Source organism: Perognathus longimembris, chromosome 13 (genome assembly GCF_023159225.1).
Source record: "Perognathus longimembris pacificus isolate PPM17 chromosome 13, ASM2315922v1, whole genome shotgun sequence".
Classification (NCBI taxonomy): domain Eukaryota; kingdom Metazoa; phylum Chordata; class Mammalia; order Rodentia; family Heteromyidae; genus Perognathus; species Perognathus longimembris.
In genome coordinates, this window is record NC_063173.1 from 828,315 (window position 1) to 855,250 (window position 26,936).

Consider the following 26,936-nt stretch of genomic DNA (forward strand, 5'->3'; position numbering starts at 1 on the left):
AGCTCTCCCCAGGGGCAGGCTCTGCCCTTGCTCTGCGGAGCCCCCATCCCTGTCCTCCCCCCCCCCTTCTCGTTCCCACCCATCACAGGAGACGCGCTGCTGAGACTTGGCTGGCCCCCGGCAGTGGGTCACAGAGCTGGACCGGGGCTCTCCGGAGAGGGCGTGGCGTGTCCCTCCCCCACAGAGCCAGACGGAGACGCCGCTAAGCCGAAGGACCACTTTTATTAGACTCCATTAGACTGACTACACAGCACGGCTTTGGTTTCATGCAGATTAAATATTTGCAACTCTGCCCCCACCCCCAGGGGAGGGAGCCACGGGCAGGTCCTTCAGTGGCATGTCAAGTGGGGGGACATCAAGGGGACCCCTCAAGATATTCCACATGGGGGGCGGTGGGGATCATGACTGGGGGTGGCGGTGAGACGGCGGTCAGTTGGGGGGCGGGGGGACCTTGAGTCTTCAGGGGGTCTGGGAACACAGGACCTTGGTCCTTCGCTGGTGCGGATACCAGAGGATCTGGGTCCTTCAGAGGCACTGGGATGATAGGACCTCGGTTCTTCACAGGCTCAGAGATTAGAGGAGCTTGATTCTTCGGAGACTCGGGGACCACGGGACCTTGATCCTTAACTAGCGCTGGGACAAGGGGGTTCTGGATCTTCACAGACTCCGAGACCACAGGACCTTGATTCTTTAGCACAGAATCATATCCCTTCAGCTGCTCGGGGGCCACTACATCTTGACTCTTGATTGGCTCCGGGACTATAAAATCTTGAATCTTCATAGGTTCAGAGACCACAGGACCTTGATTCTTCAGAGGTGCCGTGACCAGGATGCTTTGATCCTCCCAATGCTCGGGGCCTGTAGGACCTCGATCCTTACCCGGTGTGGGGACCAGAGGACCTTGGTTCTTTCCAGGCTCAGGAGCCACAGGACCTTGATCTTTCAGAGACGCTGGTACCACAGGACCTGAATCCTTCATTCTTGCTGGAATCATAGGACCTTGAGTCTTTGGAGGCTCTGGGACTAAGGGGCCTTGGTCCTTGGCTGGTGCTGAGATGGCAGAACCTTCGTTCTTTAAAGGCTTAGGGACCGTGTGATCTCCATCTTTGACTGGCACTGGGGCCACGGGACCTAGATCCTTTGGAGGCCCAGAGACCACAGCACCTTGATCCTTTGGAGGCCCAGAGACCACAGCACCTTGATCCTTTGGCGGTCCCAGGACCGTGGAGCCTTGATCCTTCAGCGGTTCTTGGACCACAGGACCTTGACCTTTCGGAAGCCCTGGGATCACAGGGCCTTGATCCTTATCTGGCGGTGTGGCTACAGGACCTTGATTCTTCTGTGAACCGCTGGCAGGTGGGACGGGGCTCCTGCAAAGGAGAGAGAGGTGGTCACAGTGAGGGCAGAGTTCTGGCTAGGGGGAGGGCAGAGCACAGATTCCCCAAGAGCCCTGGGCCTGCAGGCCTGAGCCAGGCAGGAATCTGGTCTCGGTGTGAGCACAGACAGGGGCAGGGCTAGGAAGGCTCAGGACTCAGATATCCAATGTGTTTGCCAATTGATTATAACCTGCGCGTGGCACTCGGGTGACAGAGCACCGCCCTGAGACTCAAGGCTGCCCAGTGAGCATGGCGCCGGAGCCCATCCAGTCCACATGCCGCCCGGGCCCGGACTTCCTCCTTCTCCAGACTTCCGCCCGTCCTGGAGACCCACCTTAGCTGTCCACTCAGACCACGCTACGGGCCAGACTACTCAGTCTTTGTTCTCGGGCCTTCCAAGCTTCCTTTCTCTCCTGGCCCTTTCCCTCTCCTTCCAGGGGAAAAGGATTTTATCACTCATATTGTTTGGAAGCGTCAACGCAGAATAGTAAGGAACAGACCATAGCTGAGCAGCAGCGGCTCATCCCTGCAGTCCTACTTACTCGGAAGGCTGAGAGGTGAGGATCATGCTTGAAGCCAGCCTGGGAAGAAAAGTCTGTGAGACTCGTATTTGCAATTAACTAGCAAAAAGCCAGAGGTAGAGGTGTGGTTCCGGTGGTAGAGTGCCACCTGAGAGAAAAAATGCTAGTGGACGGTGTCCAGGCCCTGGGTTCAAGCCCCAGGATGAGCATATACACACACCTGAACAGGTCATCTGTAATCTTCTTGTCTCTAGACGCTGCATCCCTTACTGGCCATGCCACCCCACTACCGCCTTCGGAGGGGAAGTGGCCGGAGCACCCCGTCAGGTGTCCAGGCCCTGGCCCCTACTCTCCACCCGCATTTTGTTTCTTCTACTTCTCCTCCGACTCTCCCCCTCACCGGTCCACGGCTTCCGGGCTCACTACAGCCAGGGGCCCAGGCCTCTCCCCAGACTCCTCCAGGTCTGCCTCGCCGCAGCCGCCCGCACCAGCCGCCGGGGCAGCCATTGTCCAGGCACAAACGCCGCCCGCCTGGGCCCGTGGGGCGGCCTGTGGTCTAGCGCGCGCACTCCCCGTCCCCCCGCCAGGCTGACGGCCACACGCGAGCGTGGCAGCGCCCAGCCAGCGTCACAAGCTCTTGCACACCTAGGCACGGTGTGAATCAAAGCCAGCTCCGCCACAGCTCACTTCCGCAGTCCTGTGCAAGCAAGGGAAGGCGTGTACTACCCCTGACTGACAGATGCAGAGAGCCGAAGGCGGGGCTGGGGAGGGACTAGCGGCCGGGTCTTTCTGCTCCTCAGGAGCGCCCAGCCCCCAGCAGGTGCTCAGCAGAGTCTCGGAGCCCAAGTCAACGAGGCCGGAACAGGATTTGCATTCGCGCCGCTGCTTCCTTTTCTTTGGGGGCAGTGCTGGGAATGGAACCTAGGACTTTAAGACGTGGCGAGGTCAGTGCTCCGCCACTGAGCCACACTCCCCAGCCCTGTCCTGCTTCCTGAAGCTGTCCCACTGGAAATTCTACCTGTGAGCACTTTCTAAACTCGGTACGGTTTAATTTCTCTGGAACTCAAGCTTGCCCTCCACGCCTCGGACGTAATGATACTTAGCGTTTTATAATGATGAGAGCCTGGTACAGTGGCTCGTGCCTGTAGTCCTAGTTACTAGGGGGGGTGGATACGGGGAAGATCATGGTCTAAAGCAAAGCCATCCAGGGCAAAAAGCTGTTTACGAGCCCCCGTCTCACCCGGCAAGTGCGGTGGCCCAGCCCATGTCTGCCATGGAAGCTGTTCAAGAGACAGAGGTAGGAGGATCATGGTCTACACCAGCTTGGGCAACAACATGAAGCCTTATCTGAAGGGCTGGAGTGCGTGGTTCAAGTGGTGGAGCACCTGCCCTGCAGGCAGGAAGCCCTGAGTTCAAATTCCTGTACTGGGGAAGAAGAAAGAAATTTGTGATTACAGGACTAGAGGGAAGGTACAAGAACCCGTACCACGGGAGGAGTAAGTGGTGTTATAATTACTTTTCTATTTACTTAGAAGTAAAATTACACATATTCAGATTATTGCTTCTTTTTTATTTTTGGTACAGTCCTGTGGCTTAAATTCAGGGCCTGGGCACTATCCCTGAACTTTATTTTGCTTAAGGCTGGTGCTCTGCCACTTGAACCACAGCTCCACTTGGAGCTTTTTGCTGTTGTCTTTGGTGGTTAATTGGAGATAAGCGTCTCAGGGACTCCGATCGCAGCCTCCTGAGGAGCTGGGATTACAGGCGTGAGCCACCAGCCGCTGGCCTAGACGGGGTTATTTTTGGTGGGCGATGGAATCCTGACAGGGAGGCCTGGAGCTGCCCGGGGACGAGGCGCTAGCACAGGGGCGTGGGGACGCGTCTGTCCCGGGCCGTCACTGTCCCTGCGGCCCGGCTGAGCTCCGGGAAGAGCTCGCCTCTCTAGGCAGTGAGGACCAGCGGTCGGAGCTAGGATCTCGGGGCTTGAAAGAGGGCGGGGCAAGGTTCCCAGGCGCCTGCAGGATCCAGACGTGGCCTGTACCCCCTCCCGTCACTGGTGGCCCGGAAGAGGCAAGCTGACAGGTCATCTCCGGCCCTGAGACCACCAGCGCAGGGTCATCTTGACAGGTCTACAGGGCTCAGGAGCGCCAAAAGGAGGCGACCGGGAGACTGACACCCTGACTTCGGGGGCTGAGGCTGCAGAACCCACTTCATCAGCAGGACACGGGCGCCCCCTGCTGGCGGGGGGGTCCTACACACGGCCAGACAACGGGTTTGACGTCTGGGCCTTTGGCCTCCAGGTCACACCCCAAATCTCTATGCATTGGCACTCTCGGCCAATTGTGAGGTAACTCCAAGTTTTCACAGGTAAATAACCCGGAATTTCTTTGGCTAGTAAACTTTTTCCCTTAGTTCAGTGTGTAATGTTTAGAACTAAGGTGAGTTAACTCAAACCCCAAATATTCCCTCTTTTATATTACCTTAGGGGAAAAAAACAACAATGTAGACGTGGTCCAAGAATATGTGTAATAGGTGTATTAGATTATCGTACTGATAACAGGCTACAGACCAGCTCTCCTTGGGCATGCACGCACAACCCGTACAACTGCACGGGGGCCTGGGCCAGCCGCGGGGCTCAAGGCAGCCCCTCGGAATCACAGGAGAACAGCTGGGCTCGTCCTGGCCTGTGTACGGCTTATGCTTGGGCAGTTGCTCAACCACACAGACCCCCGTTTCCCTGGTGACAGGGACTGCCGTGACAGAAGCCTGCAGTGGTATTTCTTGGTAAAGTACCTAGACGGCCGTGTGCCACAAACCCACCCTCCTCTGGAGCAGGGTGGGCCTCCCGCCACCCCCCTCCCGGGCCCGCGGCCTCTGCTGCTGCTTACAGCCTTGAAGGCGGCTGTGTCTGCTGGCCCGGCTCCCTGAGCCGCCCTCCTCCATCCACTCTCTCCTGCCCGGCCCCGCCCGGCCCTGAGGACGGCTGGGCCCCACGCCTCCCTTCCCACCCGCCTCCAAAGTACAGCCGCTCTCCACGCTCGCAAGCCTAGGAGTCAACTGCCCACCCACCTCCCGTCCTACCCCGGGCTCGCTGAGGGCAGAGGCCAAGGAACCGGGAGCAGTGAACAAGGACGGCCACGCAGAAAGACTCAGGATGACTGTTGCCCAAACCCGGCTCAATCTTCATCCCGTGTCCCCAGACGGAAACCCCGAGTCCTCCTGCGCTCCCTCCTCTCCCCATGAGACACCACCCAGACCATCAGTTCCCACAACTCCAGCTCCTGACGGTGCTCTCTGGAAGATTCCTGCTCCCTTCCCTCCCTCCCAGCCCCTGCCACCTCCGCGCGGTGCCATCGCCCCTGCACAGTCACGGCCGCTGACGGACGCCCCGTCCACCCGTCAGCACTCTCCTCCAGCGCATTCTTCACACCAAGAGCAGAACCTTCAAGAAAGCAAATGGGAGCTGCCTCACGCATCCTGGCTACTCAGGAGGCTGGGGTCTGAGGGGGGTTAAGGTTTGAAGCCAGCCCCAGCAGGAAGGCCTGTGAGGTTCTTACCGCTCATTAACACCAAAATGCCCGAAGCGGAGCCGTGCCTCGAGTGGCAGAGCACCAGCCGGGAGCAAAATACCTGGGGAAGAGTGGGAGGCTCTGAGTTCAACCCCAGGGCCGACACAAAGGTAAGTGAATAAAACTACCCCATCTGGAGACACACGGAAGCCCCAGGAACGAATACACACGAGCCTTTTCTGTGCAAGGTTGCATCACTGTTGTAAAACTTGATGCTTTACGACTCCATGAGCCAGGTGCTGACGGCTCAAGACTGCAATCCAAGCTACTCAGGAGGCTGAGATCGAGGAATGGCAGTCTGAAGCCAGCATGGACAGGAGAGCCTGTGAGACATTTATTTCCCAATTAACTGTTTAAAAAAAAAGTCTGAAGCCAGAAGTAGAGCTGTGGCTTAAGTAGTAGGGCGCTAACCTTGAGCAAAAAGGTTCAGAGATAGCATAGCGCCCAGGCCCAGAGTTCAAGCCCCTGGTCCAGCACACTAAAACAAACAACCCCCCCCCAAACTCCCAAAGATTCCATGAGACTTATCCTAAGTCCGAGACATCCAAGTCTTAGACACTTCATTTTCTGCCCTGTCCTGTTTCCGTGGGGACGTCTGCGCCTCTCAAGTTCACAGCTCTGCACCTGCTCTTCACATGGTCTGGAGGCAGAATGATGGAGCCCCGCCAGGCCTAGAGGAGAAAGGCCTTCATCTCAAGGAAGTGCACCCGTTTCTCCCCGCCACCCCCTGCTCCTATGTCTTCCTAGGCTGCCCCCTCCCCCATTGTACCCTCGGAGCAGCCGCAATGCTCTCCTTGCTTCTTAGAAGGGCTCTGCCCTTGAATTTCCTGCCCTTCACAGGATTCAAAAGCCCAGAGAAAGAAAGAGAGCCCTATTAATTCAGCAATGATGATGTGCCCGGCTCGGTGCAAGATGCCCTAGCTCATATTGTCTCACAGCACACAAAGAGCAGCCTCCGGGAGGAGAGGACCTGACTAACTTGAGGCCAGAAGAGCTGGATTCAAACGCGGAGCTTCTCCTTCCCAACCGAGGGATGGTGTCAGGGCATGCCCGGCTCCACGCTTCTGTTTGTTGTCTATAAAAGGAGGACCCACTGATGAGAATGAGCACTGAGTGACTCCCGGACAGGGTTAGTGAACGGTAGCCCCAGAGAAGGGCTTAGTGACTGGATCAGAGTAGCCTAGCATCTCTCCCACAATCACACAGCAAAGGAGAGACAGAATAGGGCCAACACCCTGGTCGACTAACGCCCCTGTAAAGGGTGCTTCACTCACTTGGAGCAAAGATGGCCAAGATGAGAACAGTGGGACCCGGGCCCAGGGCACCACTGGGCCCCCAGCGGGAGGTAGGGGGCAGACCAGATGTCTGTCTGCCTCCGTGGGCCAACGTTTCTCAGACACAAACAAAGTCCTCACCCAGAGGTGGGAAATATGCCACCTGAGGGAGACTGCCCGGGAAACCATCTTTGGGAGGCTCATTATTCTCAGGAAAGATTTGTGGCGCCTCCGTTTCGGTAATTGCCGTGTTGTGTGGTAATTATCTGTCTCTCCCGCTAGACCATGGGGCTGTGATTTGCTCATCTTTGTGTCAGAGCATCTAGCCTGGTGTTGGCTGCTATGATTACCCTGAAGGCACGGTGGGTATAGGAAATGGCTGCGGTGTGGCTTGCTTGCTAGTTTTTCCCTCTCGTTTCTCCTCTGTTAGGCCCTGTGCTGCAGGCACAGAAGTGACCGAGACCTGGGTCCGGACAGACTGGTGAGCACAGCTGGGGCGTGGTGCCAACACCCAGGAAGACGTGTCACCACACTGGCCCTTTCCCTCACTCGTCAGCCTGTGTCCCCTCAGCCCCAAAGGTCTTTGAGAGCAAAGGGGTCACTTTCCTGGGGAAGGTGTTCCCTTCCTGTCTCCGCAGAGCTAGCCCAAAGGTGGCAGGGGCTAGGAGACCTGGGCCGCAGCGTCTCCCGGGCCTCGGCGGGGGTCCGTCTCGCCCTGGTTGTCCTGGGCAGCCTATTCCTTGCTGTCCCAATGGCTAGATCCCAACAGAAACCTGTCTTTCTGTCAGCTCTGCTCCCCCATTTCTGCACTGACCCCCTCGGACCCCTCTCAGGAAATGCCACTCTGGCTCCCCCGGGAGAAGGGACAGCAGCGGTGTCCTCAGTCCCCGTGGGGCTGGGAAACATGCCACACACACTACGGCTCCGCCCCTTGGGCTCCTCCACCTCGTCCTGACCGCTGTCCTCACCTCTTATTTGGAGCCCATCTCTTGTGTGAGCCCTAAACTAAAAAGCCAAGAGTCAGTTCTTTCTTGAGCTGCTTCCTTTGTGAAACCACCATGCCCTCCCCCTTTGTAGCTGACCCCTTGGATCAGCTACCAAATGCTTTCCAGATGCTTCTAGACTGGACTCTATCTGCTTCTCTTCTTCCTCTCCCTCCCTCTTGCCCTCCCTCTGTTCCTTCTTTCTTTTCTTCCACCAAACACTGCATATTTCCTACTGTGGGCCAGGCCACTGAATACGGTAGAGAACCAGGAGGCTGTGGCAGACATAGCCAGCACGCAGCAGAAGGCAAAACATCCTGCAGGAAGCATTTTACAAAGAAGCCACCCAAGGCGGGATCCTACCCACCATCCTCATAGGAAGCCCGTGACCTACACAGAACAGCATGGCCTTCGCTTCTCACGACGGATCAGCCCTGCAGAGGTGGAAGCCGGGTTCAAAAAGGGGGTGCAAGTGACTCGAGGTCTCCCAGACAGGATGTGGCCATGTCAGGACCCCCGAGGAGCTCATTCTCTAACACAGAGAGCTTCAGGCTAAGGCAGGTTCGGCTGGAGCTGCCCCACCCGGGTCCGGTCCGGGCTCAGCGCTGAGCTCTCAACCCAGGGTCCTGAGAGGTAAGGCCCTCCCAGCCAGACCCCACCCCCAGGACCGTGCGGCTAGCCTTCCATTCAGCTCATCCTGAATCTGCCACACAGAGCCTCCCATCCACCTGGGCCATTCCACAGCCCCTGGCAGAGAAGACAGTGCCAGAAAACAACCACTTCCCGGCCCAAGAGCCCAGCCCCGTCAGCACTGGCCAGGCCTACCTGCGCGGTGGCAGCCGGTCCTCCAGCCCAGAGTCAGCCCAGCGTCACCGCGGAGCAGCAGCAGCAGCGGGGACCACCGCGGGGGAGAGGCTGCCACCACAAGGCTTGCTTCTGCGTGGCGGTGGGGTGGTGAACCGCCTCGACATCATGCCCTGCACCATGTGAGTACTTTTGGGTTTTTGGAGGGGGAGGACAAGGTCTCTCTACGTAGCCCAGGCTGGCCTTGAACGTCCCGAGGTGCTGAGATTACAGGCCTGTGCCAACACACGCAGTCACTTATCCTCCATAGTAGGAGATGGCTGCTTCTGGGACCGGACGGAGAATGGGTCTTAGGCTCATCCAGTAGCTTCAAATCCTGTCTCATCGCTTACAAGTTGGGTGGCCTTACTTCCTCACTGAGCTCGGTTTCTTTATCTGCAAAGGGGGCTATGCCTAACAGATTCTATCCTTACCATGAGGATGAGATGGGACCAAATACGTAAACGGCCAAATAAATGTTTACAAGGGAATGAACAAACTGAGCCAACTTGAATTTGTCCTTCCGAAGCGCAAGGTTGTGCTAGGTGACACACTGGGGGTGAGGGGCTCTGCTTTCTGCCCTTTCATTTATTATTATTATAATATATATAATTTACACATTTATAATTTACAACCTCAAGCTGATTTATAGTGAGAACTGAAGGCCACGTTTTATGTAGGGCTAAATTTGGTAAATACCTTTTCTAGATTTGATCTGATAAGAAGGACTAAATAAATCCCCAGTTGCAGAAGAGATATTGTTTTTAAAAAGCCTCTTTGGTTGTGTTAATACCAAGAAGGCAAAGTCAAGGGCAAGACTGAGTGTCTCGGGGACTGCCCTGGAGCTGATAGTCCTGCTAATGGCGTAAAAAAAAAAAAAATAAAGCACAGGGGGCTGGGGATATGGCCTAGTGGCGAGACAGCTTGCCTCGTATACATGAAGCCCTGGGTTCGATTCCCCAGCACCATATATATAGAAAACGGCCAGAAGTGGCGCTGTGGCTCAAGAGGTAGAGTGCTAGCCTTGAGCAAAAAGAAGCCAGGGACAGTGCTCAGGCCCTGAGTCCAAGGCCCAGGACTGGCCAAAAAAAAAAAAAAAAAGTAAAGCACAGGACTAAGGCTGCAGACAGAAACAGTTCGATCTAACTCTGGGCTCCTGGGAATTTGCAGATCCATTTTTGCTTCCCCCACTCCCCCAACTTAAAGCAAAGGATGGGATCTCAAGCAATAAATCAAAATTGGTTTCCTGTGTCTGGAGGGGATCTGTTCAAATCAATGTGTAATTGAGAAAGTGGAATTCGTACTGGATGGTTTACAGGGTGCATTGAGAGGAGGGGCCCGAAGCAGAGGGGCCGATGGAGGGCTGGAGGATGGAGAGTCCATGAGAGGGCGCTCTGGGTGACTCTCGGGCTTTTGTGTGGCAGAGGGACAGGATTCCCCTTGTGGAGCTCCCTGCAGGGTCTGGGATGCAGGGAGGGAAGAGGATGGGAGCTGAGCTACAGACATGGTGTTCCTCTTCCCACTTCACAGAGGGTTTTCACGGGCTCCCCCACCAGCCAGACAGAGACTCCTTGAGGTCCATATTCTTGGCCCCTTGACTGCAAACTCCAGAAATAAACAGATCACGACAGCACGTGCACCCTGCCGGCCCCACCCTTCCTTCCGGAACTCGGGGACCAGTAGATTTGGAGAGTGAGACTCAGCCAAGGCCACATGGCTGGGTTTGGACCCAGGCTCCAGCTCTGAGCCCCGTGGAGTCGGACACGGACCCGGGGTGCGTGGGGGGGGGGGGACCGAGGCTTGCTCTCACCCTAGAGTTAGCCGCCCTGCTCCGAGTGGGGGACGGGACGAGGCTACTTCCTGAGATCACCCTGTAGCCCACAGACAGCTCATGATTTTATGGGATCAAGACTGTCCAGAGAAAGTGACAACATAAAAGGCAGAGACGGGGGGCTCAACGTGAGTCTGGTGACCGAGTCGTGCGCGCCACGCGCCACACCACCCTGCTCCTCAGAGGTTGACCTCACGGGGCGCCACGGTGGACGCAGGGGCACAGACGAACACGGCCGCTCGCTCACCGACCCGCTCACCGCTCCACGGACCCCGCAGGAGACACGCCGAGCCACGACACAGAGCCTCAGACTCGACCCAGGAGCTGGTCTGTGCCCTGGGCGAGCACGGTACCACGGGAGACACGGACATGTGGACGGCCCATGATGAAGACACACAGGGGAGACGTCTTACCCAGCCTGGGAGGTGCGGGGAGGGCTTCGCGGAGTGGTCCCCCGAGCGGAGTCTTGAAGGATGAGTTAGCCGGGTGAGGTGAGAGGCAGGAGGAGGGCATTCTGGGCAGGCAGGAGAGCGTGGGGAAGGCATGAAGGTGAGAAGCAGCATGGCAGGCTGAGCACAAGCTTCTGCAGGCGGGGAGGAGCCGGATGGTTTGAAGCAGGGTGACATGGTCAGATCTGCCAGTGCACAGAGACTCGCTCCAGCAGCGTAAGCTCGTAGCAGCAGCAGGAATTGATCTCGCTCTGTATCTGAAATCCCCCGGCCTCTGGTAAGGTGTCAGAGGCCATCTGTGGAGATGGTTACATACGATGCCGGTGGAAAAGCTATGGAGGGCCACTTAGGCGAGGACAGGCACAGACTCAAGCTCGGCTGTCCTGTTTACAACGACAAGCACTACATGGATGGTGACCCTGTGCTTCAGGTCTTGCGGATGACATTCTGTCTTGTCCCTGAGCTTCTGTGCTCCAGGCTGGCATGCTACCACTTTGCCACAGCCTTCCTTCTGGCTTTTTGGTGCTTAATGGGAGATAAGAGTCCCCCAGACGTCCCTGTCTGGGGTGGCGTCAGGGCTGATCACCCTACCTCAGCCTCCTGAGGAGCTACAATTACAGGTGTGAGCCGTGGACTGGCACTCTTCTGTGTGGAAGTGTCATAATAAAACCCCTCCTTGTGGGGCTGGGAATGTGGCCTAGTGGTAGAGAGCTCGCCTCATATACACGAAGCCCTGGGTTCAATTCCTCAGCACCACATATATAGAAAAAGCCAGAAGTGTCGCTGTGGCTCAAGTGGCAGAGTGCTAGCCTTGAGCAAACAGAAGCCAGGGACGGTGCTCAGGCTCTGAGTTCAAGCCCCAGGACTGGTAAACAAAACAAACAAATAAAACCCCTCCTTGTACAGCTAATTAAAAACAGAAGCATGTATTCCAGCTATCCAGTTAGTTAATTTTGGGCTGCGATGATTGGTCAGCTGAGTCAAGATGTCAGAGCCAATGGTTTGCAAGGACCTGCTCCAATTTGGATTTTCCCTCCATTTGTACATGGATGTCCAGACTTGAAGACTGGACACAAGCCTGTTGGAAGGCATGGGAGACCCAGCAAGAGCCGGGCCCTGTGGAGCCGGGGGTGGGGGGTGGGGGAGGTGGGTGGGGGGGTTCATTTAGGATTTCACTGGTCTGAAACTTGACTCCTCCCAGGCGCCTCCTTCAGAGGAGGGGAAAGGGAGCCCAGGCAGTGGAGTGGAGGCCTGCGTTTCCATCCTTCCTCCATCTTCCACGTGTGGCCAAGGGCCCCTCCCGTCAGGCTTCCTTTCCATTTGTTACAGGGTCAAGCCCGTCCCACAGCTTGCACAGAAAGAAATGCTTTGCAATCAATGGAAATCGCCAGAATGTTATTCAGTCTGCGGACTCAAGGCAATTAATTCACTAGCTGGAATTCTTAGAAAGGATTTTTTTTAGAGCAATTGCCTCCATCAACCCTTACGCGGAACAAGCTTGTTGTTAAATGCCTACTTATTAGCAAGAAAGTGAACACACAGCTTTCAGGCACTAGAAAGGGCAGGGCCTGAAGCAATGTTTCTGGTGTCTACCGCAGGGTTCCTTGCACCGTCATGCCAGGTCATTCACTCCGCTTCTCCGAGCTCAGTACTCCCATCTCCAGAGGGCACTGAGGCTCGGAGAGGTGGGACTCCGCACTGCCTAGACCTAGGAGAGGCAGGGCTAAGTCCCATCTCACAGGCAGGCAGGCCTGCCCGCCCGCCCGCCTTCCTCCTCCCTCCCTCCCCCTTCTTCCCTCCACTCAGGACCTCACACTTGCTTACTTAGCCGGTGCTCTACCACGTAAGCCATGCCTCCAGCCAAGCTTTCTGCTGGTTGTTTGGGGACGGGGTCTCAAGGGCTCTGTTGGCTCCGCTGGGTTTCAACTGTGATTCTCTAGATCTCAGCGTCTCGAGTGGTAGGAGCCACCCGGCCGCAGCTGTCTTCACCCCTATGATTTGAGTCTTCTTAACTTTCTCTCCTTTTCTTAGACGATCCTGTGTCTTCCCGCCTGCTTGTGTCTCTACCTGTCTGTTTCCCTCCTGTCTTTCTCATTCTCCTCTCCGTCCCTGCTTTGTCTCTTCCTTAACTGCTCAAGAGCAAACTAACCGCGTGGAATGTTTCCGTTTTGGTTATTGAACAGTTTTCGTGATTTCTGCCTCATAGAGAACTAGACAGGTGGATGGAATGTTTCCTACTCATCTGGAAAACAAATAGATGGTTTGGAAAATGAGTACTCTTCACGGGGTCTCGCCTCTCCCTCCCCGGGCCCTCCCCCGACTCAGGGGCCAGGGCTGGCCGCCGCCCGACGGTCCCGTCCCGGCCTGGGACCCGAGGGAGCGAGGGAGTGCGCGCGTGGCCCCAGGCGCGGTGCGGAGAGGTGAGCCGCATGGAGGGCGGGCGGGGCGGGGCGGGGCGGAACGGGGACCCCAGCCAGCAGCCACCCGCCCGGCGCGGCCACGCGCGGGCTTTGCCCTAGCCCCCCGTGCCAACGACCCCCTCCGCATCTCTGCGTGGGCAGCTCTCTCGGCCTGGCATGCCAGGGTGGGGTGGGGGTTCAGTCTGTTCACCTGGGCGACACCCACCCCTCGGCTGAAGTCCTTCCCGACCCATGGAACCAGCTAGAAGGGACTCTTCCTCTACGCCCCCAAGGTCAGAGGTGAGGGGGGTCTCAGTCATCCTGGTTTCCCCAGTGCCCAGCACAGGGCCTGGCACACAACAGGTATCCAATCAACACGTGGCAGGAAGAATGAGGGGCACAGCCTGTGCCCCCGACTTTGCAAGGAGGACACCCGAACAGTCCAGCAGCCCTGGCCCGGCCTTCCCCCACAGACCCTGCCCCCCGGCCCCGGGCCGGATCTGCTCGCCCACAGGCCTTGGCCTGTGCGCTGCATCCTGCCACCCCCCTTCCACGGCGGCCCAGGAGGAGCCGTGCTCCGTCAGAGCGCCGAAGCCCCAGCCTGCTCGGCCCACGTCTGAGCCTTTCATGGTTGTTTCGGCACCCCCATGACAGACAGACACCCAGGACTGTGGCCCCCAGCCTCCACCCAACGCGCCGGCCCGCCCCTGAGGGTGAATCTTCCCACGCAATCACCAATTAAAGGAGCAAGTGAGGGTATCTTTGCTGTCTCTGCAGGGAGAAAAAGCCAGAACCGACGCTGCCACCAGCCACAGCGAGGGGAGAGGCGAGCTCAGCCTCCTGGCCTGGCAAGGCCGCCGTCGGCGTTCTGGCGACATGGGATTAAGACATGACACTACCTGGTTGGTCAGCGCATCTCCCGGTCCGTCTCCGCCTTTCCCAACACTTAGCTCTGACTGCTCGCAATGGGGATCCGAGAGGCAACCTAAAAGAGTCGAGCTGCATCCTGGAGAAGCCCAGGCCCAGGGCGGCTCGGGGAGAACCGGCCGAGGGCCAAAGGCTGGCTCCTTCACCTACTCGCTGGGCCTCACCAAGGAAATAAGATCAAGAAAGTGGTGTTCGTCTTTAGCATTTATTTATATTGGAAAAACCGTTGGGTTGTTTTGTTTTCTGAGCAAGCACAGACCACAAGCACGTCACAATCAATTGGCTATACATGAATATTTTTTTTTTATCATCTCTTACTAACAGCAGGAATGAAATAGCACCGAGAGGTGTGCACTACACATTACATAGACAATCTGTGGTTAAGCAACAAAACCTAGGCCACAAAATCAGAATTAGACACTCCTTGGCTGCTCAGTGAGGCACAGCTCCAGGGCCAGGTGGGAGCCCAGGCAGGGGACACTGGAAGCTGGGGAAAACCGTGCGGCAGGCTGGCCAAGCAGACAACGGGAAAGACTCCACCCCAGGCCTCTGGCCCGGGGAGTGCAGGGAACCCCGGGAAATGTACAGAGCGAGGGACAGGCAGGGAAGCCTTGTCACCTTCAGAAAGGCAACACTCGACACGGCTTGAGGAACCAGGGTCAGTTTCGTTCCTCGCCTTGGGAAACAGAACGAGACCGGCCGAGCTTTATTTGTAAACAGTAGAAATCAAAGGAAGTTTCTTGCAGTGCAGTGACACACATTCAAGAGTCAAAGTGAATGGCAGACAGTATGTGAAGACGACATCCTACAGACCATCTGAAGTCTCAGGCAGGGCAGGGTAGGAGGCGGAGCCCCCGAGGCTGCAAGGTCGGTAAAGAGCCTGCGGGGCTCTGGACAAACCAACTCAGTTCAGTCACACACGCTGCTACGTGGTGACGTCATGTGCACCTGTCTGTCTGTGTTGCCCGGACAGAGTTCTTTATGCTACTAGTCAACTCTAGCACTGTGCCTGACACAAGACATCCAGGATGAGAATGCGGAAAGAGTGCCCCGGGCGCGGTATCTGCAACGCACAGAGAGATCAAAGTCGCGGTTCACGTGAGCCGGCGTGACTGACACCACAGCTCGAGGAGCAACCACACCCGGGCAGACTCTCGGGACAGACATCTCTGGTCAGTGCTACGATGGGCTAGCAGGTAGTCAGTCCCAAGCAGAACAACTCCAGGCACCTCCAGCCAGGCACCATTGCGCCAAGACTTCCTTTTGCTCCTCCACATCCACACTTCATTTCTAGTTTTTCTATCGTTAAGTGAGGGCCTGCCATGCACATAGTGAATTAGTTTGCAAAGACTTTTTCAGCCAGCCCCAAGGTGACAATGCAGAAAATAGTGTAAACAGTAATTGACTGGCTGGGTACTTGGAGGAGGAGCTCCGCCTTCTCCAAGCCAAGAGGCCCTGGAGGGATGTTGGAGGTACAGGACCCTGCGTACCTCACGCGCTCCACACCTCCCAACGCTGCCCGCCAGAAGGGCTTCGAGGGCAGGGGAAGTAGTGTCTCGAGTGATTCACACGCTCACGGAATATTCCTGCTAGACATTCTGGGTTCCCTCACAAGCACTGGGGGCGGGGGGTGGGGAAGGGGGCTCAGGTGACATCACACAGCTCCCTGACTAATTCTTATCACTCTAGCACGGCCCAGGTGGCACTTGCCTGTCCTGGGGACTTTGGTCACACTCCACACACACACACACACACACACACACACACACACACACTACAGAGCACATCAAGAGTTGCTTACTCATCAAAGAAGTCAAAGACGCTAGCTAATTCCTTCGCAGGGCCCACACAGCGTCCGCGCCTCGGTCACACAAGTGCCGAGCACGCTGGCTCTCAGGGAGCAGAGCGAGAGCGACATAGGGAGGGGGCACTGTCACGCCGTTCACCGGGGTGGCTCGGGAACAGGAAGTCACCACACGTCCGCTGCGCCTGGCCTTCCTCCCGGTTACCGTAGCCCGCTGCTCAGCCACGCGGGGCGCGAGCAGGCACAGCCGCAGCAAAGCCGACTCCCACGCTGGGACCCTCCTAAGGCCTGGACAGCACCTCCTTCCTTCAGCCCTGCCTGGCCTGGCCTCAGCCACCAGTGGCCTGGCTATTACTCGGCATATAGCTCAAAGCCTACCGACAGGAAAGGAAGCACAGGCACAGACTCCCAACCCAGGACTCTAGAAGATGACTCAAAGTTAACAGAAACAAGTCCATTCCACTGATATTAAGGCCAAGGTTATTGTTGTGTTTGTCTTTAGAATTTCCATAAATATCATCAACTGCTGAGGCTTAAGCTGAGCTTCCATCTTCCCAGATCGCTTTTGGAACTCTGGGAATAAAAATCCCACACATTGATCTAAAGTCCGGAATCCAGCAGTGACACAGACTGAGGGGGGGGGGGGGCGAGAAGCCGGGGGGGGGGGGGAGCACATCCGAGTTCTAGCAGGAAGCCCCGTCCTGGGCAGGGAGGGCTCGGCAGGGAGAGGCTGCGGGGCCCTGGGCACCCACAGGAGAATCCGCGGCCCGCCCCAGGACTCGCAGGCAGGAGGCAGCTGGCAAGTCTCTAATTAATTTTGTGGCCTTTTTTGTTGTTGAGAAGGAGAGAGAGACGGGGGGGGGGGGAGGGAAGGAGGGAGAGAGGGAGAGAGGGAGAGAGAGAGAGAGAGAGAGAGAGAGAGAGAGAGAGAGAGAGAGAGAGAGAATAAGGAAAGTGCGGGGACATTTACTCTTTAGCCTCAGCCAGTTTATTGCTCATCTCTTTGCTTTGCTCCTTCTCGTCGGGCTTGGCGGTGGCGGTGGCCCCCTCTGCGCTCTTTTTCTTGGCGGCCTGGCCCGACGCCACCTGCTTGTCTTTGGCCTTCCTGGGGGGCTTATGGCTCACTGGGGTCTTTTTTGGTTTGGAACTCTGAGCACTGGGTTTCTCCACCTGCACGGAGAGACGGACAGAGCACAGACACAGGAGCACAAGGGGAGAAAGGACAGCAGAGTTAATGCGGGATGCCGGGGAGAGCGGCACAGGCGTGGTGGTCGCGTGACGTACAAGCACCCGGCCTCTCACCTGCGCGGCCGGGTGGGGGGCATGGGCTCCCGGCTCTGCAGTCGTCCCCCCCCGCCGGGTCTCCCGGGACAGTGGGCCACATCACTTTTTCCCCCTAGCATCTGTTGTCCCTCTACCTTGTTACCTCATTCAATTCAGGCACAGAGTTTACTGTAGTCCATGAATCGCGGAGGGGCGTGGGCCACCCCTGCAGTGCTCTCTGCCCTCTGCCACAGAAGGTGGGGCCCCACTCCCCAGTCCTGGACTGAAGAGGCCATAGGAGCAGACCTGGGACCCCTCACGAGGTCCTCCTGTGAGGTGGGCCCTGCTTCAGGCCGGATGTGGGGTGCCCTGGGTGCTTCCTGTGCAGCTAGGAGAACAGGAATGAACTACCATACTCAGCGCTGCCTAATGGGCTGGAGTCTCAAGACGATTCTGCCTGAGCTGGCCTCAAACCTCGATCCTGCCAACCTCAGCCTCCCTTAGCAACACATCGAGTAGCAGACAGACAGGCCCGGCGTGTCTTGACACCGGTGGGTGAGGTTTTAATGAGCAAGGGTGTGTGTGTGCAGGGGCTGAGGAGGGGAGAAGGGTCTGGTGGCTGGATCAGGGTGGAGAGAGATGTCCAGAGCCAGGGCTGGGCGGGAGAGGAGCCAGACGAGGGGCCTGCCGCCCTGCTCCCATCAGTTGCAGAACAGCTCTTTCCGGTCAAAGAGTTTCAGGGTTCAGTGAGATCTGCCATTTCTGTCCCCCCAGCCTCAGATTTCTTTTTTTTTGCCAATCCTGGGCCTTGAACTCAGGGCCTGAGCACTGTCCCTGGCTTCTTTTTGCTCAAGGCTAGCACTCTGCCACTTGAGCCACAGCGCCACTTCTGGCTTTTTCTATAAATGTGGTGCTGAGGAATCGAATCCAGGGCTTCATGTATGCGAGGCAAGCACTCTTGCCACTAGGCCATATTCCCAGGCCCCTATGGATTTCTTTTTTTAAAAAAAATCAGGGGATAACATATGTATTTAGACATATTAGCAGCAAAAAATGTATGCTTCAACACTACTGGGAAAAAGTCTGAAAATATTACTACACTGAATTCAAGGGTATTGGCAGGAAACCTGACAGAGAAGTTCTCTAGAATAACATTTCAAGAAATTAAAAAAGGAGGTGGGGTAGGGAGGGAAAGGGTCAAATAGGAAATATTCTGTTTAACGGACAAAGTTCAGTGCTTGCTCCAACTTGATTTCTCTGTCTGTCCCTTGCCCCGACCCCAAAAAGTTTCCAGATGGGTACATCACTTAGACGAGAGTTCATCTACTGGATTACTGGGAGAGGCGGCTTGGGCCAGTGGCACAGGAGAGCCGGTGGCAGTGCTGACTTTCGCTGGTGAGTTATAAGAAGATCCCGCACTGCTGCTGTTTCCATCCAGGGAATCCGAAGACACACACACACACACCAGGATCTGACAGCTGTGCAACCTCAGAAGAAGGCATGTTGGTGATGCCCTGGAAAAATCTCTTTGGCTGACACACAGTTTCCATTTCACATTTTCTTTTCAATGGTCCAAGAACACTTGGTCTGAGACAATTGCTGGGACTCTGGCTTCTCTGGGTGGTAAACCGGGTCGTAGGGCTCGGAATGGGGCTTGGAGGCAATCCATTGCTACTCACAAAACTTTGCAAGGATGGTGAAAAACACTGCTTCCCGACCCCCCGGGTGGGTGACGGTGCTGGTGATACTGGGATGAAGTCGACGCGCTTGGGAGAGGCGGATTTCTCCACGTCGTCACTCAGGCTGAAACTTTCCTCCCAGGAGTGGCTTATCTGCACTGCGGTCTGGACCTCGCGTTCACGGGCAGCCTCCCGGTTGATCAGGGCCATGCCCTATGCCCTCCTGTTTGATCTGGTGCAGGCGGCTGCTGTGCATGCAGACAGGGGAGGCCGGGAGCAGCAGGCCGTGGCAGCCCGGGAACCTGGGGCTGTTCTGTCTGGTGCTGGGCGCCTCGGCCTGGAACACCGGCGAGGTGTCACTGAGGCCGTGGATGGGGGGGGCGCTGTTAGACCTCCGGAGGCCCCCTCCGCCGCCGCCGCCCTCCGCCGGACTCCCGCCTGGACCCGGAGGCAGCTCCAGGTCCAACTCCATCTTTTCCTGAGCCATGTCGGGGGGGGGGGGGCGCAGGGGGGTCGGGGGACGGTGCTCCGTCAGGCCTCGGGGACTCCCATACCTCGCAGTACAGCAAAGCCGCCGCCGCCACCACCGCCTTCGAGAATCCGTCATCCCCCTCTGGATTTCTTAAACACAGATAGTAGTTCTTTGGAAATTTGTCAGCTTTTAAGTTGTTTTGATTTTAGGTGATGTAGCTTTGTACATCTGTAAATTTGACAGGAGCTACTGGTGTGTGTGTGTGTGTGTCCGTGTGTGCCTGTATGTGTGTCCAGGTGGCCCCATTCCCACTCGCTGCTTCGACTACCCTCTGGGTGTGGGCTCTGCTGCAGGCTCCCCCTGGAAACCCACCCCTTACCTTTGGGGATTCCTTGAAAGGTTCGCTGTAAAGGCTGCGTATTCTTCTGCGATCCACGATCTTATTGTCGGCTGCAGTGGGCTTATTGGCCTCCCCTTTGAACTGGGCGCTATAGCTGGTCTCATGGGACATCTTGTCATCTGGGGGTTTGTACTGGGGCTTGGCTTTGATTGGTTTCACAGGCTTGATGTCTGTCCATGCTCTGAATTCATTCCTGTCAGACAAAGAAAGCAGAAGCAATAGGGGACATCAAATGCCGGCAAGCAATGCTCCCTCCTCGGGGGATCAGTGCGGGCGGGGGGGGGGGTGGAGGGGGGAAGGCCAGGGCGTGGCTGGGGGAGTTAGCACCCTATCATCCTGAACAGAATGTGCTCCTTGAAAGGTCTGCCCAGGTCATGGCCACAGCAGTAGAGCCTCAGGGAGGACACAGAGAGAGCACTCAGAGTCCCTCTCTGCTCCGTGTGACCACAAGGTCACGGGCGGGCAATTCTCGTCTGCAGTCTCCAACACGAGGCTGAAAACATCAGGCCAGTCACTCATGAGTCACACAATTATCAGATGCCTGACAAGTGCAAGGTTAAAGAGTGCAACTTTTCTTTTTTATCGTTGTTTTGGTTTCAGTACTGGGGCTTAAACTCAGGGCTGAGTGCTGACCCTTAGGTTTTTTGCTCAAGGGTGGTGCCACGCCTCCACTCTGGCTCTTTGGTGATTCGCTGGAGAGAAGAATCTCACAGACATTTCTGCCTGTGCTGGTTTTGAACCACAATGCTCCCACATCAGGCCCGACCGGCTGGGATGGCTGGTAGACGAGTTGGATGTGACAAAGCACGGGCACACACGGTGGCCGAGGCACAGCGGCCAGTTCCTTTCCCCCTGTTCACAATGCACAATCTCTGCACAATCTCTGTTGTCCAGAGTCTTAAGGATACTTAACCGCTCTCATGTCTCATAGCAGAGGCATGCCTTCTTACAGAGCAAGAACTTTCACAACCCAGTCCCTGTGAACTCAGATCTTAAGTAAACCACAGGTCCTGGCTACCATCTGGATGTCACAACTAGGATTTGCACGGACCAATGCGGGTGTAGGAGAGAGCCTTTAAGTGCTTAGGTTTGAGTGACATCATCCTCACTTGCTGCCTTTTTTGAGCCTCCGTGTAGTTTTGGAGTTTGCAACAATCCCTCTCCTGGTTTCGAATCAGCTGTGTCTAACCTGATATAGAGCTGGGTAGCTGATAGTTGACAGTATTTAACCCTGGGTAAAGTGACTAGGTGCAGCTGGACGTCTAAAGCGTCCTCCTGGGTAAGGGCAGGAGCCTCCGTGTGGAAGCTTGCTCGGTCTGTGTGCTGTCTGGGGCCTTGAGCAGCTGGGCTGGAAGCAGGAGTCAGTGCAGTCACCTTACGGAGGTGGGTCCATCCAGGCTCAGAGACAAAGCCACAGGGACCCAGGACACAGCTTGGACTACACGGAGACTTGAGAGCGTCTGCCTCCAGCTGGTGGGAGGACTCCTGCTCTGAGCCTCAGTTTCATTTGTAAATTCAATCAGGCTAGCACCGAGGCTATCAGTCGATAAGGCCGGTTTGGTGACAGCACCACTTAGTTTTCCTTTTGTGTGTGTGTGTGTGTGTGTAAGGGCTCGCACTCTCACTTAGCTTTTTCACTCGAGGCTGGAACTCTACCACCTGGGCTATCCCTCTACTTTCAGCTTTTTTTTTCTCTTTTTATAGTATTTTTATTTTATTATAGCATGGGATCTACCTCCCCTTTTCAAATGAAAATAAAATAGAAGGCAGATCAACTGGAAAAGAATTTCAAAGGTCTATTCGCATGTTAAGTGTCCCAGAATGCACCTCTTGCACAAAGCAAGCTTGCTGGACACTTTAATGCAATTTAATGACCATGTTGAAATCACCAATAATCTGCTAATTTATGTAACAGTGTTTATCTAGTCTTTGAAATGACAGGCACCCTTAGCAGATGTATCTTAGACTTCTAACATCCTTTAGACTTTGAGTAGGCTTTAACTTCAAGAATAGAGCACCAAGTCTATTTTCATAGAGTTAATATTAGCCACCGATGATGAGTTTATAATATGTACAATTTCATGCAGACTTACTAGAAGCAATGATCTTGATGAATATACATGCTTTCATAAAATGGATAATTAAAACCGTCTTGACACCCATTAAAATGCAAAGACTTTAGATGACTAGATTAAATTTAATTTAAATTTGGACTACAAAGCGTAAGGTGTTAGAAAACCTCTAACTTAATGCCAGCTGTAGTAGCACATGCCTGTAAGCATAGCACTTGGGAGGCTGGGGCAAGAGGATCATGAATTTGAGTCTAGCCTGGGCTACCCAGTAAGTTCTGGGCTAGCCTAGTTAAGGTCCTGTTTTAAAAATGACAGAGAGACAGAGACAGAACTTCTGGCTTAAAAATTAAGACCATTTAAAAACCCTATTTATTATATAAATCTTTGAGCAGTCTAGAAATACTGAAAGTCACTAAAAATGTAAGGGGTGCCAGAATTATAAAGAGCAATTTTATTGTTCCTTATTGGCTGAGTGTTCATGCTTAAAAGTTACTTATATAGAAATCTTTTCTTCCGTTACGTCATACATTGCAGCACACAACTGGAATGGTGTAAGGAAACTTTTGTGGTTATTTGGAGATAAGAGTCTCAGACTGGCTGGCTTCGAAATGCATCTTCACATTCCAGCCTCCTGGATGGCGAGGATTCTGGGTGTGAGCCACTGGCACCTGGCACCACTTGTGTTTTGCCCTTCTGCTCCGTGGAGTTCTCTAGCAGGGATGGCTCCTACGTGGAGAGACCACTGTCTCTCAGAGATGCTCCCCTGCGCTTCAACGTCACCTTTGGGGTTCAGCTCGGGTCTGTGCCTGGATGCTCCATCCACATTTCCTATTTTGTTTCATTGGATCAAATCACCCGGTCTGCCCCGCGGACCCGGTCTTCTCCCGCATTCTCTTTGGTCCACCCGCTCCTGAGCTCAAGGAAGGGGAGACAGGGATTCTCACAGAGGGGCAGAGCCTCCTGGGAGCCAAGCTGAGGAAGAGGCACAATCCTGGGGCCAGACCAGAACAGAAAGGAAGGAACAAGTCTGTCACAGAACAATGACTTGAGCATAGAAAGTTCTAGGCTCAAGGAAATGCAGACCGATGGAGGTGGAGGAGATGCAGGGAGCCTGGGCCAGGACGGAGACAACGTGTCCCTGGGAAGCAATAACCCTGGGCTGTATCTCTGCTCCAGACCAGGTGAGGCCATTCTTGGCTGTTGGTGAAGGATTTAGAGGATTTACGGGGAGTGCTAGCCGCAGGATCCAGGTGAAGGTTATGGATTTTTCTGCTAGAATTACAAAGTCAATGGTAGATAACTTTATAATAAATGCATTAGGCTGCATTACAGGTGTTTGTTCAGGAAAAGCGATTGCAATGAAAATGTATGCAGGGCCCTGCCTCCAGGGCCCTGGCTGTGAGATGGAAATGCAATAGGCAACTTAAAAGATGCTTTTGCAGTCCTGGAAATTAACTAAAAACCCTTCAACTTTGCATCTGTGCCCTTTGATGTGACCTGCTCTCTGCTCCAGTCCCTTTGTCACCTGTTTTCAGGAAGAAGAGACAAATCTTATAATCTTCCTGTGTACAGAAGGCAAACTGCCCTTCAAACAGGCAATGTCTTCTTATCTTAAACAGCCACAAATTCAGGAGACCACCTTGCTCCTGTCCTGTCCCAGTAATAAAGTGAAAACTCCTCCACCACTCCTCCAGGGAGAAGACTGAGCGGGTGGTCAGCCAGGCCACACCTGCGGCCAGGTCTGTGTTGACGCGACATGGCTTTCTCACTCCCTGCCCCCGGTTCTTCCTAGTTGACCAGAAGCCAATGTCTGGACCTCTGAAGATGGCTGGTGATGTACTGAAGTCCTGACTTCCCACGGCCGAAGGAGCGGTTACCGAGGGAGAGACAGCCGGTCACTGACAAGCCAGGTCCCAGGAGGGGGAGGCAGGGGAGGCGTCAGGGACTCAGCTCTGGCAAGGGCTTGGCCTTGGAAAGGAAGACTTGTGGAACAATAGAGGAAACCATCCTTTCATATCCAATTTGAGAAGGGCTGACATTTACAAGAAACAAAGAAAGAGAACTGCACAGAGAACAGGCTTTCCTGCTGCGAAGAATAGAGCTGCCCAAGCTGGGGCTGTGTCTCCAGTGGTAGAACTCCAGCAAGAGTCCCTGAGCCCAGACCCCAGGTTCAGTTCCACCTCCACCCCACAAAAGAACAATAAAAGAATGGCTACGTGTGCTAGTTGGTACAGATCACTTCCTGACAAAAGTGGAGACTTGGAATAATGAATTAAAACCATATAAAAATTTCATTCTCTTCCCATAAGCCCTAGATTTACTTATTAGGTATGGAGTTCCTTGGGAAATAAAATTCTTTCCCTATCCTCTACACAATAAAAATTTCAACATTTCTCAACTGCATTATGAATGAAAAAGATGGTGCTTTTAAGTCTTAATGGTCTAACGTCTTCCTACAGACTTCTAAGCAATTTAGGTTGTCATGGAAACATGTCAAAGCTATGGTCCAAAAACCTTGTCTGAGGGCTGGGGATATAGCCTAGTGGCAAGAGTGCCTGCCTCGGATTCACGAGGCCCTAAGTTCGATTCCCCAGCACCACATATACAGAAAACGGCCAGAAGCGGCGCTGTGGCTCAGGTGGCAGAGTGCTAGCCTTGAGCGGGAAGAAGCCAGGGACGGTGCTCAGGCCCTGAGTCCAAGGCCCAGGACTGGCCAAAAAAAAAAACAAAAAACAAAAACCAAAAACCTTGTCTGAGTTGTGACATTAAAGTGCCCTCCCGCAGCTCCATTGACAGCTAGCCTGAGTGGCCCGGGCGGGCGGGCGGATTCACATACTCTTTAGTCACACCTGTAATCCTAAACCCTTAGAAGACTGAGCTCTGAGGATCGAAAGCTGGTGAGATTCTTATCTTCAATTAACTACAAAAAAATTTCCAGAAGTGGGGGTGTGGCTCGAGTGGTAGAACACCAGCATTGAGAAAAAGGAGCTAAGGAACAGCGCAAAGGCCCTGAGCTCAAGCCCCAGGAATGGCAAAAAGCAAAAACAAAAATACAAACAAAAATCCAGCTCAGGGATAGTACCTAGGCCCTGAGTTCAAGCCCCAAGATCAGCACAAAAACAAAAAACCCACAATGAGAAGACATGCAATGTAATCTTACATTCTGTTGTTGTAAAGCCAAAGTTGTTCCTAAGACCTATTAAGGGGGACAGAGGAGCCAAGATATTTAACTGGTACAATTACTTTGTTATTTGGGCGGTTTAATGCTTTGAGCTAATTTAAAAACGAAGTGATTCTAAAATTGATTTACACACATGATGTGATTTAATTTCACACTTCCAAAACAGAAGTTATATGAAGGTTCAGAGAGGTCAAGTAACCTTTTTTTTTTTTTTTTTTCCTGTCCTGGGCCTTGAACTCAGGGCCTGAGCACTGTCCCTGGCTTCTTTTTGCTCAAGGCTAGCACTCTGCCAACTTGAGCCACAGCGCCACTTCTGGTGTTTTTCTGTATATGTGGTGCTGGGGAATCGAACCCAGGGCTTCGTGCATGCTAGGCAAGCGCTCTACCACGAAGCCACACTCGCAAGTGACCTTCTTAAAGTCACAGAGCCAGCAAGTCCCTGTCAGTGCTGAGACTGAAGCTCACCAGGACTCAGGTCTGAGTCCTGATCCCTTCTGGGTCTTTGCTGGAGTCTCCAGCAGGCCAACCTGGCCAATAAAGGTGGAGCCCAGGCTGGGAGCGATTACGGCACCCTGTGGCAAAGGCACACGGATTCTGAGTGACTCCTTTACGCATCCAATAGAGATTTCACTACAAAGGGTAAAGGGCTTTGCTCCACATGCTAATGTGGTGTATCCTCTATTTGGAGACTAAGGGCATTGGAAAGAAAATACTTATTTCAAGGCAGCCATTATTTGGCTACTTGCCAAAGAATTAATATAACCCACAGTAGCCACAATCAAGTAGCTAGATGGAGGTCTGGATTCAAGTTTGTAAACCAAGGCCATAGGTACAATGGCCGGGGTGTTCTCTGGAGGGACAGAGGGACTACGCAGTGTCACCTGACAGAGAGAAGGCAGGGAGAAGAGGTTATGGGGCAGTGGGGGGGGGGGTGTGAGAATCATCTTGTTGATACAGAAACACAGCAGCAATCCTACTCCTGAGTGACACATGAAGCTATGTCTTCCTGATGCCCGCAGGGAGGGGGGTGGAACCTGCCAAGGACCAGGGCCGAGGTTAAGGGGGTGTGTTGCACACCGCCCTGGGTGTCACTGTGTATGCATGCACTACCGTCACTGTCTTCAGCTTGCTGCTTGTCCTCACGGTGGTCTTCGAGTTGACTTTCCTGTCTGAACCCTCCACCCGAAAGCCACCCACCGGTGTCAGAGAACCGGCGTGAGCTCGGCCCCTCCCGCCTCCCCAGGCGTGCCCCACCATCGTCTGGTTTGGGGATGAGAGCAATGCTGACCTTGAAGGATGAGCACCACCCCTCTGCTACGTTTCACTAACACAGGTTAGTATTAATTTTTCTTTGCATCTGTGTTAGACTTCACTGGCTTGTTGTTTTTGTAACTTATTATATCTAGCACACAGTTGATGTTCACTAAAGGATATCAAATTAGCCTCTCTACATAATTTTACATCTTATTGGATGAGATTTGTTATGACTGGTACACACACACACACACACACACACACACACACACACACACACGTTTTGTTTTTCACCCAGCAAGGCAGAGTTTGCTTCTGCAGAAGGGAGCGCCATCAGCCGAAAGTCTGGCAAGCAAGCGCACAGAGTGGGCGGAGCGCTCCCCATCTGTGCCTAATGCAGCAGGCCCCACGCCTCTGCTCAGATTGGTTGAGCTCAGGTTCACAATCTGCTCATGATTAGCTCCTTTGAATAGGGTAAGATGTATTTACAGAAGGTGACTTTGAAAGAAGAGTATCAGTACAAATTACTTCAATATTTAAAAGAAGTGTCTACTTGGTACATCGGAAAATATTACAAAAGTACAGACTACGGGCCAGACTGCAGACTATTTATATCAGAACTTGAATTTTATAGTTGTG

General features: G+C 54.4%; 1 protein-coding gene and 1 pseudogene across 2 annotated transcripts in view; both read right to left on the reverse strand.

Moving 5' to 3' along the window:
* Positions 1–243: 243 nt before the first annotated feature.
* Map6 (microtubule associated protein 6) overlaps positions 244–26,936 on the reverse strand; it is a 55,305-nt gene continuing 28,612 nt past the window's right edge. For both annotated transcript variants that reach the window (XM_048360427.1, XM_048360426.1), the window contains 3 exons: positions 19,770–19,983; positions 16,947–17,146; positions 244–1,370 (listed from right to left, as the gene is read on the reverse strand). In XM_048360427.1, the coding sequence (XP_048216384.1) occupies positions 356–1,370; positions 16,947–17,146; positions 19,770–19,983 (1,429 nt within the window). In that variant the 3' untranslated portion in view covers positions 244–355. The remainder of the gene's footprint in view (positions 1,371–16,946; positions 17,147–19,769; positions 19,984–26,936) is intronic.
* On the reverse strand, positions 18,475–19,408 carry LOC125361825 (annotated as a pseudogene).